Source organism: Cydia pomonella, chromosome 22 (assembly GCF_033807575.1).
Source record: "Cydia pomonella isolate Wapato2018A chromosome 22, ilCydPomo1, whole genome shotgun sequence".
Taxonomy (NCBI): domain Eukaryota; kingdom Metazoa; phylum Arthropoda; class Insecta; order Lepidoptera; family Tortricidae; genus Cydia; species Cydia pomonella.
In genome coordinates this window covers 10,458,650-10,475,269 of record NC_084724.1, presented here as the reverse complement: position 1 = coordinate 10,475,269, position 16,620 = coordinate 10,458,650, and the positions used below count along the sequence as shown (strand labels likewise).

The 16,620-nt window shown below is 36.9% G+C and overlaps 1 protein-coding gene across 3 annotated transcripts in view; it reads right to left on the bottom strand.

Moving 5' to 3' along the window:
• LOC133530277 (trichohyalin) overlaps window positions 1-16,620 on the bottom strand; it is a 141,123-nt gene that overhangs the window by 60,437 nt on the left and 64,066 nt on the right. For all 3 annotated transcript variants that reach the window (XM_061868154.1, XM_061868156.1, XM_061868155.1), the window contains exons 2-3: window positions 7,438-7,509; window positions 6,144-6,337 (exon numbers count right to left, since the gene is read on the bottom strand). In XM_061868154.1, coding sequence (XP_061724138.1) covers window positions 6,144-6,267 — 124 coding nt within the window. In that variant the 5' untranslated portion in view covers window positions 6,268-6,337; window positions 7,438-7,509. The remainder of the gene's footprint in view (window positions 1-6,143; window positions 6,338-7,437; window positions 7,510-16,620) is intronic.

Sequence of the window (16,620 nt, the reverse complement as noted above, 5' to 3'; positions counted from 1 at the left end):
AAGATTAACTTTATCATTATCGTCCATTTATAATTAGGTAGGTAGATCAGAATAGCTACATAATACTTTGAATATAGGTATTATACTTATGTACAACAGCAAATTTTTCTTACATGACACATGATATAAAAATATGAATATGTGACCTCATTGCCTAAACAATAATATATTTTGTGGGGTCTTTATCCGTATATATATTTTAGACCTTAACGTACCGCAAACCCACCAAGCTGTAAAGCATGGTTCAAATCTAACTCAAACGAAGTTCCTTATCTTATCAGACGGTTGGCGGAAAGAAGTATAAGATTTTTTCGTCACGAAAATACGTCACAACCCTTTCTCTCTGCGTTCGAACGCCAAATTACCTCGGTTCGAGTGCCTTTCATCCCTTGGTTAACAAACTACTAATCGACATTCGTTGCCGTCGCCGTACTATGCTGTCGAAGAAAACCGCAGACAAAATAAAAAAGATTTGTAATAATACTAAAGGGGACGATATCGGTCTGTCAGTTATTCGCAAAAGCTGACAATCGCGAATAACTGACAGGCCGATATCGTCCAGTGAACTGGTAATCAGTGAACCCCCTCCCCTTCCAGTTTGGCCCAGGACTGTCTTATTTCAAACATAGACAGAGAATCACACTGTCTTTGTTGTACTAGCGCCCAAAAGAAAGGGATGAGTATAGTTTTCCTGGTTTTTACTGACAAGATATGTTTGTCTGACTATAATTACGAATTGAACTTGTGGACCTAGTCTTGTGCAGTGGTGTTGTGGATAAAGTACTGGACTAGTGTTGGGTGGTTAAACAATACTGTTGTAACTTGAACTAAGCCGATGACATAATCGTAGCAGCCGACTGACTCTTGACATGAGAAACTTAAATATCACGATGGTATTTAAGTTGCACTTTGCAGCGGCGTAATAATGGGGATAACTTGGGCGAACTATTGACCTGGGCCTTAGGATTCACACGTTTCTTTATTTTTCTTTTAGATTTGACAATGTCATCCTCATCAACATCATATAAGAATTGAGAAAGACTTCTTTCTAGTATATGTGTACATTTAAAAGTATGTCGAGAAATTAAGAGTAATCCGGCTTTAATTGGCTTTTGGCGTTTGACGTGACGGACTTTAATTGTTGAGCCATTTAGGGTTCAAGCTAGTTTGGTTATCAATACTAATATGATATGTCCAATGTAAAGTAAACCCTACATGGCAATCTTATTATGGCCCTTTATTTTATCCTCCAAATCCAAAAGAAAAACAATTGGGGTAAACCGTCTATTACTGGCCACCCTCCAATTACTGGCCACCTTATCCTAAAAGGGATTCTGTTTAAAAATCACACAATCTAAGTTAATCATCGGAACGATAGTTATTTAGTTTACTTGAATTGTGTGAATAAATAAATAGAATTCTTATTTTAGCCATTTTAGTATAAGGTGGCCAGTAATAGACGGTTTACCCTGCTCCTGTAATATGGGAGGAAACTAAATTACGTAAGAAGTACGTTTTGTTTTGACTATCAATCACACTATTATATCGTAAAGTCAATTTAATATATTTCAAACATATTTCTAAAATCTTTATCATTACAGACCTTGACACAAGTTTTTGATAGTCATAAAAGTAATATTTACAACCCCAATAAATCTTCTCAAACGATTTGGCAGTTTGGCACGCAACTTGGCTTCACTTGTTTTTGTCAGTTTTAGTGTCGAATTTCATCTTAAAAGCCCCTTGATTTTGTCCGGTTGAGGCACACAGCAAAAACGGACCCTGTTCCCCAGAGGAAAAAGAAGTAAGTATATGTATATTTGATTTAAATTATTTGCTACCTTTTCTCATGACGACAGAGAATTGATCACAGACGCTGACGACGATCGTATCTCGGAATATATTCTCACAAATAACAAGATTGGTTCATTAGTTGTACGTATCAGTATGATTAATCAATCATTTTGGCATCACCATGTCGCCGATTGCATTGCAGAGCCAACTCTTTGTAATTTTAGAATGTAATTCATTTTGTGAACTGACTTAATTTTCAATTCAATTCAATGTATTTGTTTCATGTAACCAAGACATTATTTTACCTTTTATTTAATTAACACTGTTTGCCAGTTTTTAACAAATGTCGGTGTAACTGGACACCGAAATTTGTTAAAAAGAGTTACAATTTTGCAAATCTACGCATGTTGAACATAAATCCAATATTATGTTGTACATGGGCTTGTTAGATTACAATCTTTAGTTTTTGTACATCATAAATTCGTATAAATCTATTACATGATTTACAATTTACAGTTCTTTTAGGATTAAAGGATGACTCACGCTAGACCGACATGTCATTTACTATGACGGCTGATCGGTGACCACGTGGTGCTTTCCATAGAAAACGAAGCGCTGGAAGCTCCGGCCCGGCCCCAGCCCGGTCTAGCGTGAGTCATCCTTAACTTGTATGTTATAAAAAATAACGTTAGTTATGCCTTCTTTGAGTTTACACCATTGTTTTAAAGCTCCTTACGATTAAACATTGCTTCTTACTTAACACGAAATCTTTTTATCATCACCGCAAAAAGTTATTCGTCTGCAGTAAGGCATTGTCTCGTTTTTTGCAAACAATTGAGTGTTTGAGTTGTTATCAGTGTTTTTTCCGACAAATTAGGCTACACGCCCGACTGGTTTGACAACAAATATTTTTATATGCCAAGTTTGGCATTCTGCCCATATATAGTCTGAATACAACTGAGGGCAGTGTATTTAGTATCTTGAATTGTATGTTTAAGACTCGTAAAAACGATGTCCAAATGAGTTCAGAAATGCTCATGACATTTCTTGTATGGACTGCGAATTTAGCAGTACTAAATTTTACCAAAGGTATTCAAATATCTAAACCTATGGTTTGACGTGAATTCTCTGGAACCAATTAAGTACATTAGAAGAATGACGTTCACATTCACGTTAAACAATAGTAGATTGTTAACCAAAGAATGAAAAGCACTCATTTCTGCCGAAGTCCGAGGCTGAAATGGTGCCTTTCACCCAAGTTATACGCTTTGTTTTTCATTTCGAATACGAGGTAAGTAAAATATTTGTGTTTTTTTTAAACTTAGTATATTTTTTATGGCATTTCTTGAGGGTACTTTCAGTTAACCATTTAGGTAAAAGTATTATCGTAATTTATGGAATGGGATTTAAATACATACCAGAATAACAAATCCATTTAAAACCAAATTTCAATTGCTTATCGTATTTTAAAAATGAAAAAAAAATCGCACTTGGAAAGTTTTTAGAACAACAATGACCGTCTTTCAGACCATGAGAAATGAGAAGATTTTTACTAAGGTGTCATATCACAAATGTAAGATATCACGACAATGTCACGCTAAGTATTACACATTCCATAAAGTTATGACATTCCTATATTCCCATCCTCGTCGCCAATGTTAAATTTGGGATTGGTGGCTAAAGGAAACGCCCGTTCGGTTGACAGATTTATTCCGACAGACTGTCGCCAGATTATGTATACCTACCTACATATAAGTAACCATACATAACAACAATATCACAAAATACCTAATACGAAACAAAAATAAAACAATTTCTGATTACATCTATAGTTCACCAGACAGCTTGATCAACACGTAGTCTAATTTGCATTTGACCTTGCATTTGCCTGTCTAACTCCAGTATCAATCATAGACCCACAGAAGTAATTACTCTCCGGACCGCAAAAAGTCTATTTACTAAGTATTACCGTAAAATTTAGCCGAGTCAGTACGCACAACGTCACTCGTGCTCGTTCTGACCTTGTTTTGTTTCGGATCCGTTAACAATGGGCGCTTTATCTCCATCTGCATCGGAAACACCTACTGTCTGCCCCAGATCGACAATATCCGCAACTATATCAGGTATTAATGGACCTGCTGCATTGATAGCATCGCCTTTTCCAAGGAAAATAATTAGTTAAAGAGAACTTACATTTATAATCTAATTGAGTCTCATAAGTACAAATTTAATCAGATCTTAGTAACTAGTATTGTTCAATGTAAAAACTGGATTAACTTGCAAATTGATTACTTCCTTCGCTTCGATATGAGTCAGCGGAGTTGTGTGTTTATTGTTAGCACAATCTTGTGCAGACGCGATAATTAAATCTACATGTTGAACTTGAGTTTTGATTTAGGAAGTATCGTGATTACTTGTATTTCACATTTTGATGAAATTGTTACATACAACGTAATGTTTCAGAGTATGATATTTTCTTTGTGGTGGTGTCGTTGGTGGCAATCAATCTAAATAATGGCGTTTACAGAAGTACAATGACTTGTAAGTGAATCAGGGTCATTCTATGAGAATATGTCTGCGGTGGCGTCTAATTTCCTGGACTCTTTTAATACATTTTGTATGGTTCGAAGCAATTAGATCACAGATATATTTTTTGAGAATGACCCATCAATGCTTCTTCATGTAACATATGATTATTTGTATCATTATTAAATAATGTTCTTTCTCTAAGTTCATTAATCCAGTAAACAGATACATATTAGGTATCAAAATTCATTGAATATCATGCTATTTATAAAATACCTAATGTAAAATATTACTCAAGATTAAAGTAATTGTTTGACATTATACAAATGAAGGGTGCATATTAACATTTAAGCACACGAAATAAATTATCAGACGTAGTATATTCTCGGCGAATTAAGCATCCCATTAAAATACAATGTCCATACATTGAATGTATGGCTGTGATTTTGTTTCTTATAATGTATAGTTAAGTACAAGTTGAGAAAAGAAGTGCTTGGTGTTATTTAAGCTAGAGTCCACAGACATACCAGTTAGATGTGAACGTTAATCGAAAATTAGTATGTTAACAACCCGTCCTCTTCACTTTCAGTATGTGTGAGTGGTTAATAGATAGACGTATATTTACCGGATAAGCTCTTGAACACACCATGTATATCGAACTAGATGAACAGTCTATTGTTAAAAATATTTATGCGGTTTGTATTGCGACCACTGGCGGTGAGTTGTTTAGTCCAAATGGCAAACAATACGATTTATCAGTTGGCCTTAGGGCGGTGCGATCCGTGCGAGTGCGAGCACACCGTGTGTCGAATTGGAATGGCTCCTCTACATGATGGCCCAGCGCTGGACCAGCGAGATGGCCATGCGACGGTTATGGCTCCTCTACACGATGGCCCAGCGCTGGACCTGGATGCGATGGTTGAGAGCACGCACTATGGAATGGGCCACGTGTAGATGCATACGCACCATCGCTGGCCCACTACCTTTGATGTGCGAGGAGCCATACGGGTGCGAATCATAACCGAAATGCGAGCAATAGCCCAATGGTGGCCTATTTGTGTAAGGGCTCAAGCGGGTGCAAAACATAACCAAAATGCGGCTCTAGTCATTGAATTGCTACTATATATAAGGCCTTTGAGGTCTTGTACGGCCTCAAAATGTTAGTAGGACAGGCAGTGTGAGATCCATATTCTTTGTGCAGGAAGCACATCAAGTGGATTTTTTGAATTTGATTGATAATTCACAGATTTTGAGGAATACAGCAGTGATGTTCCTTGGTCTATAAGTAATCAAACTTAGTCTCTACATATCTATTGAGAGTTTGAGATTAATAATCAATATTCAATCGTTAATCTCAATAAGAAAGGCAAATATTTTTAAATTGCCTGTCTACAAAACTGACTTTTGTTACACTAGACTTAAATCGACCGGGATATAAACCTTTTATATTGTTTTGTGTACCCGTAAACAAGATGCAAGTAAATGCGTCGAAATATCAGGAGCTCAAAAACGATATAATCATTCAAAACTGTGGACTTTTGTTGCACTTCATTTTAAACCCTTTCCCTTTCTGTGTCATAGTATAATTTTTTTGCAATCGGAACATAAGTAAAATACAGTAAAAGATTTAATTTGTGACCAGTACCTTGTCACAGTGACAAACAAGATCAGAAAGTCGCTCGAGACCTCATACTATTGTCACTGTGCCAAGGTAAGAAATGGGTCACAAATTCTTTTGACAGTAAGATTGAGGCAAAGACTCATCTAACGCTTCCCCGCGACACACATGGTAGTGTTCAAGAGTAATCCATTCCGCGACTCACCGAATCTCTTGACGTGTACGTCTCTGTTAAAAGAAACGGTTCTCTTCGGTTCTTTCGGTTCGTTTTCGGTTTTTACGTTATCGCCATCTTCGGGTTTGTCTGTGGCGCCGGCTTCATCTGTCATTTGTTTATTCGCACCGTTTTTCACGGTATCGGTATGGCTTTTAATGACGTTTCGTTATCATCGGTATTATCTGTAAACATTTGTTAATGTGAAATAAAGTTAAAGAAAATGTTGATATTTCCAAATGTCAGACATAACTCTTATTTATCTAACATTCCATTTTTTATTTATATTTATCATATCATGAGTTACATTATGTATTTAGTCGACTGAAAGTGATGGAGATTAAGTACCGCGTTGCGTTTAAATTATGTATTATCAGAACATTAATGGCAGCATTAGTTGCACTGAAACAATCTTTAGTCGTGACAATGTCATAACTTCGAGAATATTTTAAACGTGAACAACGTTCATTACTTGTAAATGTGACAACATCTTCCTTAATTTTTAACTTTATTCTCTCTACATTGCGAAAGGGTCTAAAGTTGGTTCAAACGAGATTCTTTTCAATAGAGACCTAAAAAAAAAAAAAAAAAACCAGTTGCATTCATTTCACAAGTCAGAAAATTCTTGTCCATTTTTAAGTCCTAGTCACACTTGCGTTATTTGCTTTACTTAACGCGCTAATTCTTTAGTTTTATTTCGTTCTGTAATTTTTGACGTCTATACAGTGTGTATTTTTGATATAACCTCAAACTTAAACTAGACGTAGGTTTTAGTGCTATAAAACAATTCTGAAATATTTTTTAGTTTTGTCTTAACTACCAGAACATAATTAATTTCTGATTTTTTTTCGAGCGGCAATGTATTTGGTACAACATGGTCACTAGTGACAGTTGTGACGTGGCGTCATTAATTTGGCTCGTTTTGAGTTACAACTAGTAGTGATACATTGCTTGCTGAATTATTTTATATGGAAAAATAAAAGTCGTCCATTTTTTAACAAACCTATGAAACTGTGTTCATTAAAGCCTAAACTTTCATTATGCTCTTTATGCCTTACTACCTTTTCATTACGCGGTCGTATCAAAAATACACGCTATAGACCTAAAGATGCATCCACACCGCAGTGAACTTTCATGGCTAGACAAGTTACCTAATATATACTAAAGTTACCGTGTTGCACAGTGTTGTTCCACGAAAGTTAACTGAGGTGTGGATTCATCTTTCAAAGAGATTATGACGTCATTGGCGATAAAAGGGTTAGCTATGATAATCAGTCTGATTTACCTGGCTGTTTGTGATGGCATCAGCTACGCTACGCTCTCACTATTGGCAACTTCAGTCTCATCTTGTAATATCCTGAAACAACACATAGTATATTATTAAAGAATGATTATACATCTAAGGTACGTAAATGTGTAAGTAGAGTTTGAGAATAGAGTACATAATTTTTTTTATCTTAGTGAGGCAAACGTGCAGGCGGACACCTGCAACACCAGAGCTGTTGTAAGTGCGTTGCCAGCCTTTTAGATGGGAGCACCCTCTTTTCTTGAAGGTTTGAAGGTCGTATCGGTCGAGAAATACCGCAGGCGACAGTTCATTCCACAGTTTAGCTGTGCGAGGCAGAAAGTAATATGCACGTGTTTCGCTTTTGGAATGGTTGTACGCAAAGGTTATAGACATATTAAACTGACATAATCAATGGACGAACCCGTTTACAATATGACAGAAAGGTTCATCTGATAGCGATCTGCTGGCTCGGATCATCTGTTGCAAAACTAGCGGGCAGTTATGTGCAAAACTTGTGAGTAGAACTGTTGCAAAATTTTTTGGTACGAGTTTAGTCATAACATCAAAAGAAACGAAGAGAAAGGCTGTCGCTAAGGTGGGTTTAAAAATGTTAATTGGATTTTATAAGTCTCTAAGTTATCGATTTTGGTACTGTCTATAAGATAGATAGCCCTATGCGGGTTGGGGACTTTACATACACCTTTGAATTTCTTCGCGGATGTATGCACGTTTCCTTGCGATATTTTCCTTCACCGAAAAGCTAGTGGTGAATACCAAATGAAATATTCCGTGCATAAGTTCCGAAAAACTCATTGGTACGAGCTGATTTGAACCCGTGACCTCCGGATTAAAAGCCGGACGTCATATCCACTAGGCCACCACCGCTTAGTAAATAAGATAAGTAAATACTTAAACAAAAGATCCAAAACTCAGGAACAAACATCCTCGATCATCACAAAATAAATTAAAATAAAAAAATAGGTTTTCAGTTAGGTACTACTACCATAAAAGCGGCCGTTAAAAACATTGAAGCTAAAGCGGACATTGATCTTTTTCTTCCTCGCGTTGTCTCGGTATCTTTCCACGGCTCATGGGAGCCTGGGGTCCGCTTGGCCACTAATCGCAAGAATTGGCGTAGATACTGGTTTTTACGAAAGCGACTGCCATCTGACCTTCCAATCGAGAGGGTAAACTCGGCCTTATTGGGATTAGTCCACTTTCCTCCCCATATTTTCCTTCACCGAGAAGCGACTAGTAAATATAAAATTATATTTCGTACCTGAGCTCCTAAAAACTTATTGGTACGAGCCGGGGTTTGAACCCGCGACCTCCGGATTGCAAGTCGCACTCTCTTATCGATAGACCGGCGCTTCTGACATTGGTATTTGGATTAAATATTAAACGTGTTGTACACACCATCTTGTGATATCTGAACGGCCAGATCACTTCACTGGACTCCTCAATGTCGCAAGACAAATTGATTGTTATGACATAACAGCCACGTGGGTGCGAGCTAAGAGCTTGCATCAGTGTCCGTCAAACTGATCACTTAACTATTAGATACAGCATGTAAATTAGAAGCAACCCTATTGCTTCTTGGATGGAAGTCACAAAGTTCTACTTAGTATGTCTGAAGTATGGGTTGGCAAGCTTCGGCGTCTGATATTTGATTATTCTGTGCGTGCGGTCATCACGAATTGGCTTCATTTTAAACTTTACCTACATAGTATGGTGCAAATTAGAAAATATGCGCGAGTAAATGAGAATCGATTGTTGACTTCACAGACAAATTTATTAAAATCTAAATCAGTACAGTCAAAACCGTTTATAACGCCTTTGAAGGGACCGATGAATTATGGTCATTATAATAACCGGAAGGAACCGCTTTAACCAATATCTGTTATTAATAACCAAAATGCTGTAATCACATTCAGTTTCGTCGTTATACCCGATTTGTCGTTATGAACGATGTCGCTATAAACGATTTTGACTGTAACAAGTTTTACATCTAAAATCAGGTAATTTAGGATTTTAGGCTTCGTTTCGACCAAAGATATGTTGCGAGGGATTTAAGGAACAAAAAGAATCACTGCACGCTGAGGGAGGAAAAGAAATGAAGTGATTATATTGGTTTAAAAAACACATCCCTCGTAACACATCTTTGGTCGAAATGCAGCCTTAAGAGCAATTCCTAGCTGAGCAACTTTTCAAATCTCGAATTTTTGAAGCTATGTTTCTGTCGCGCTGCGGTGGGCGGGAGCGGGAGCTATCTAAGTGTGAGTGCGCACACACAGATGCGAGACGCGACCGCTAGCTCATTGCGCGCCGTTCCGTCGACATCGCCCGCGAGCCGAACGGAATTTATCCTGCGCTGCCCGATGCAAGTTGTTTTTGTTGTTATCACATAATATTGTTTTTCATTTTTATATTATACTGTATCTATTAATTACCATATAGGTAAAAACTGCAAAAAAGAATGATGTCCCTGCTTCGGTCGTCGTCGTACAGTCAAGTGCAAAAATATCTATCGAAAGAATCGTCTCATAAATATGGTACTACGCTCTTACTACACTGGAATAAGATGCTATGGGACATATTTTTGAGTAAGATGTGTACACCCATATTTTTACACTTGACTGTACTTATCCGTTTTTGTAAGTAGGTATAAATATATGGCTAAACTACAATCTATTTAACTTGTAGTACGATGGGGCTAAACTTAGAACGTATCGCAATGACAATCTGGGTAAAGTATGTTGGGATAATGCCGGACAATTTTGGGACCAATTGAGAGAACTCGTGAGAAAATGTTTTTTCGAGATCTCAGCACGTGACAGATTCTTGAAGTACGGAGCGAATCGTTAAATAATAACCGTAGATTCATTCGTATTCGTAGGTCCGGTGTCTACCCTTCTCCAATGTATATAAATTACATTACAGCCACCAATAATTACAAACTTAAAAGTTGTCAACGAAAGTTTTTTTTTTTCGTATTTTTGTATCCGATCTTAACCCTGATACAAAAATTGGTAAAATTGTGGCTCTCAAACTTTGATACCTATGTCATAAGGCAATTTGATAAGTAAACAATGTGCTAAGAAACCTCTTATTGTAAGATTTACCCGAAGTAATAAAGTAAGAAAAACCACTAAAATAATAGATAGGTTTTGAAGTTTTGACAATTTAAGATCTCGTGAACTGTACAGGTCAGGTTTAGTGAAAGTGTAAATGTATTGTTTATTGAAAGGAATGTACTGGAAGATATTAAGTACTTAAGTAGGAGGGACAAAAATCAAAATAAAAAATAATCGTGCCCATTCATTTTTAATTAAGGTCGCCAAAAAAATAAGAATCAAACTTAGAAATCAAAAAGATTAAGTAGTTCTTTAAAAAGGTCAAGGTTTTTTTTTATACTACGTCGGTGGCAAACAAGCATACGGCCTGCCTGATGGTAAGCAGTACCCGTAGCCTATGTACGCCTGCAACTCCAGAGGAGTTACATGCGCGTTGCCGACCCTAACCCCCTCCCTCCCCTCGTTGAGCTCACTGAGAGCCCATCTTAAGAAAGAAGTATAGAAAATAACTAAAATTGCGATTTTGTTGGTATAATTTTGCAATTATGTATATATATAGTTGATATACAATCTTTTTTTTATAAAATGTAAGGATCGTATGTAAAGAGTAAAGTAAATATATAGGAAAAGAGAGCCCTCTTGAAGCATTTTAAGGAAACTAATTTCGAAGCCCTATCTCTATTTTGTATCCTAAACTAGCTATGTATGTATGCGTGCACATCTACATATGCATCCGTATGTGTAGGTACTTTATTGCGAAAAATTGCTCATTTGCTATCTATTTTACTCGATTTTGTTATACAATTCAACATGTATCATCTTCCCTATACAATATAAATACTCTTTATTTCACACCTCAATAAAAGAAAACAGAAACATAAGGACAGGTAAACAACATGCGGTCTTATCGCTAAAAAGCGATCTCTTCCAGGCAACCTTTGGGTTGCGGAAATTAAAAAAATTACATTGTCAGTAAGTAGGTGTACATACACATACAATATACAAACATACAAAATAGACTGCCAAAATCTCTTCCTTTTGATTTACCGTCGCGCTGGTAATGGTACTGGATAAAAATAATGGTACGAAAGTGTGATCAAGAAAACAATAATTGTGATAATTAAGTAGGTCAGTAGGTAAATTGAAGAAAATTTAAAGTTCAGAATCACTGCTGTTTTTGAAATAGGTAAAGATCGGATTGTTTCTTTCCGATCTTTACCTGGAAGGGTCAAGATCAGATAGCGGTCTACAGCAGTGCTAAGTCTGTTAACACAATTACAAAAACAAACACAGTTTCATCACAATACGCAAAATAAATTACAGGTCGAAGATCGGATAGAAGAAAGAATTCGCGAAATTTACCTTGCTCTCTGTGATTGCGCATAGCACAAGCCCGACTCCCTGAGCGACGCGGGAACACTGGCAGTCGAGGCGCAATGAAATGGCGTCTTACACAATGTTGCCAATATTAAAAAATAAAGCCAAATTAGGGAGAAATGAATGTCCTACGTTCTTCACCCGCATCCGGTATTTACCCAACATACCTTAATCGTTGAACCGCCGCATTTCAAAATGGCCCTTATTTTGATATCGGCTAGCCGTAATGTAATACGGCGGATTATACAATACGACTGCGATACTTATATGTATATAAATCCCCTTGTCAATGTAATTTCATTTAATTTGCTATCTAGTGGCAAACATCAATGTAGTTATCTTTTACTTGTGACGCACAAGTATGAGCAATGTAAAATACCATATTTCTAAAAAAAATTGACTTGTTTATTGTGATTATACGTAGTAAAAGAAAATGTGATTATTAAATTATAATACGAAAGGTGGTCAAATCGCAAAATGCTGTCGTTTTATTTAAAATAATGAAATAATTAGACCAGCTCCGAAAGTACCGGTAAATCCCGGTTCTTTAAAACAGTACCGGTTCTGCAATCCCTAATAAAGATGTTATGCCCATCACTATTCCTTCTGTGTACGTATATTTAGAAACTGTCTCCGCCTCCAATTCGTGCGATAAGGACAACTGCAGCTCGGACCGAAATTCACACGCAAAAAACTCAAAAATCGAGGTTTCGCTCTCGACTGTTTCCTCCTCCAAATCACAACCAATCATTATGAAATTTTGGAAATTGCAAGAGGAAGAAATAATCTATGCCGCTATGTTTTGATTTTTTGGATATTTGTTGTCATATTTGTATACTGTGCCTTTTTTTACAGCTAATTCAATTAAGCCGTTTTTGCGATTTTCGAGGCGCTGTAATTTTCTTTAAAATAAAATAATCCAAAAAAGCAAAACATAGCGGCACAGATATTGATGATATTGATCTTATTTGAAAAAATCATTGCTCTAGGTTAAAAATCCAGGGAGGAAACAGTCGAGAGCGTTTGTATGGAAAAATCACTAATAGGAATTCCTCTTAAGGTGAAGACTAGGGAGGAAAGACGTTCGGAAAAATCATCGCCTTTTCTATGGACATTACAAAAGCTAACGACTTAGACACATTTTTATAAGATTGCCATAACCCAAATATAAAGAACTAGAACGTTTTGAACATTCCGATAAGAAGAAACTATGAAATTGAGCATTGAAGTGCGTTAATTTTATGATGTGCACAGGAAAATCACATAACCTTAAGATGGAAGAATAGCTTTGCGTTCCTAACGAAATAACGGTAATTTTCTATGAAATTCCATTTCGGGAGAAAACTTTTTCCACTAACTAATTCTTAACAAATCACTTTGATTTTGATGTCGATCGTTTCAACATAATATATTCTAGGCTTAGCTTAGCTTCCGCTTTATTTGTTTTTTGTATTGCAAATTAAAATAAAGCGGAAAACCTATAAACCTAGTTTTTCATTGTGTCAATAACATACTGAAAAATCATGGAGAATGGAAAATATTTAGAAATGGAAAAACATTTTCTCTTTTTAACACGCTTTTATTAGGTCGACCTGTATGTAACTATGTAATGGTATCTCTAATTTAACCATCTTCCAAGGATCGTAGCGTCATGAGAATTGGCAGCTGTATGTAGTTCCGATGACAATACAATAATATGGTACTGTCGAACTAATCTGATGATGGAGCCGGAAGATATGAACTGGAACTTCATGATGGAACGTCGTAGCTATGTTTGGATTTGTTAGAAAAGTCTTTTAATGAACTTTGACCACGATTAGGTTTCAAGGTCTGATGATGAAGCCTCCGGCGTGCCTGAAGCGTGTTTTTCTAGTGTTTTTTAAACTATTAATTTATTGTATGGACGATCCCGTAGTATACTTACCTCTAAACTCATACCTACTAAAAAGTTTTTGACCCGCACATCACGGAGTCTGTAGGAGGCAATCTATCCCCTCAAGCCACCGGCCATTGCATAAGTGCATTTACAAGTAAAACATGTCCGATAGATTGCACGCCGCGATTAGACGTGTAAGGGATTTGTTGCACATTCTAATGTATAAATTACTTCGGCCATTAGCTCCTTTCTACGTTAGCTTCTGTCGTTGCATGCCGGTGGTTAACATTGCTTAACAGGTTGACGAAACTTTTTACATTTCCTGTGAGCTCATTCACCAGGAGGTCAATTCATTAATTATTATTATTATTATTTATGAATGCACAGGCAGCTTATAGCTGGTAATGTCCATTTAGAAAATGATTATCAAGTCTGTTTTTAAAAGAATCTCGAGCCTCCGAATAAAGACTTTATCAATAATTTTGTAGCTTTTATCTAATTTAGCAGTAGAAATATAGGCGTTATAATATTGTATAATTTGTGTACAGCCACGGAAGTTAATTCCAGTACCATTTCGTAGTTTGACATCGTGACAATGATAATAATCAATATGATTAACAAAAAATAAAACCGACTTCAAATATTACCAAAAGCGCCATACATGTACCTATAACATTTGAAGAGTTCTCTCGATTTCTCCAAGATCCCATCATCAGGGACTCGGTGTCAACGGGGCCATCTCGGGGTTATACCCGTTCGATTAAAAAAAAATGACAATCGGTTCACGATTGACGGATATATCGAGTAAAATACATACAAAAAAAAATTCAGTCGAATTGAGAACCTCCTCCTTTTTTGAAGTCGGTTAAAAATCGCTAGGCATCTCTTACTATTGTCACTGTGACAACGACAAGTGACGAAATGGTACCTACTGAGATTAAATTCCTTGACCGTAGTTCATGAATGTTATATGAAGACTGCGACATGAAATGTTGTGTAGAAAAAATTAAGGGTTCTCTGAAATGTCTTGTGTAAGTCTCTACGAGAGACTTGGGTCTCGAACAAGTTGAAAAAACCTCAAGTTTTGTGTTATTAGAGTCTGAAAAACTAAGTAGAGTCTTAACCTTTTAACCGCTTAGAATTTTTCATCAAGCGTGCTCGTGTCGCTGCTGGTACGAGGTTACACGAAGTTTTGTCTTATTTTTATTTATCACACTGCGGCGAAATGAGTTGGTTGTCTAACATATCAGACTACAGCGGTTAAAAGGTTAAAGCAGAAGATTCAAAGGACTCAATTCTTGACTAACACAAGTATTCATACTCTTAATTAATCGACGTCACAAAGTTAAGGATTCTGCCAATTTAACAATCGGTATTAATCTACATATTTCTACAGTTATAACCTTAAATTCCGATAATCGTGACTCACTATACATTTTAATTTGTAATGCCAATATAATGTAGCATTTCGCTGTGGGTGTATGTAGGCAGCCTCAAGGCGCTACCGGCCTTAACTCGGCATCCTCTGCACTTCTTGTTTCCTGGTATTCTGTATATTTTAAGGTTATTTGAATTGCAGAAAATAAGCTGTGCATCATCCGGACCCCTTTGTTCGGCATAATTATTGAAATTCATAATGTAATGATAGTCATATTCTCATTAGTCATAACTCTGAAACCGTTAACTTTAGGTTATTCTATAGATAGGTTAGGTTAGGTTTGTTTTATGACAATCCTGAAAAGTTACGCGTTTCTGAGAAGAACCAAATTATGGCTAACGAAAATGCAGACAAACAATAGATTAGGACTTAAAACTTTATAGGAAACAATAGAGACCCGCAACATCGCTAGTGCTACTGGTTACATAGTAAACTCATACTAAAACATTAATATCAAAAATCTTAATGGAAGAGGACGCAAAAATTGCCATAAATGTACGCTACGTAAGCCCAAATCTTCGTACTTTTTGACAACTGTTATCCGTGAAATAAGTCGTAGTCATTTTTTTATACCATATCGATGGTAAACAAGCATATGGCCCGCCTGCAACACCAGAGATACTCGTATCACAATGCACGTTGATGTTTCTTGAAGAACCCCATGACGGCTGTGAGCTAATTCCATAGCCGAAACGTCCGCGGGAGGAACTCATCAGGTGGTCATCATCATCAGCAGAGCCGGACCAAGCACAGAGTTTGCAATACAGAGTGTGGAATGACAAATATCGGACAAAATATGACATTATTTTATGTAAAGTCAGCGCAGAGTTAATTTGGTCCGACTATAGTGAGGTAAGTAACGCTAACATTATAAACATGAAAGTTAACGGCAAGACCTCGATCCTTCCAGATATAATAAATCTAGGTACCTACCTATTAACTAAATACAGCCATCATTTATGGCCAAATAATAATTAACAGCCAAATCTATCAAAACATCCCGTGTTCAATTACCATCGCTTGTCCGACCCGACGTTCCGACACCTACCACGCAGACGCCTCATTACGGTGACCATATATGGTCAGGCGTGACGTCATGACAGCGATGACGTCATGGCGCTCGGTATGGCGCTGGCATTTGGCGATGACAAGGTGCCAGTTGTATGTACGTTTACGTATACATACGTACAGGCAACATCAATAATAGGGACCGTGCGCGTTGGAGGGTCTGCCATTTTCTGGCCTGAATTTGAATTTTAGGGTCGGCAACGCGCATGTAATGCCTCTGGTGTTGCAGGCGTCCATAGGCTGCGGTGACTGCTTACCATCAGGCGGGCCGTATGCTTGTTTGCCACCGTCGTGGTATAAAAAAAAAATCGGAACCGTAAACATGTACATTTACACGTTTATGGTTT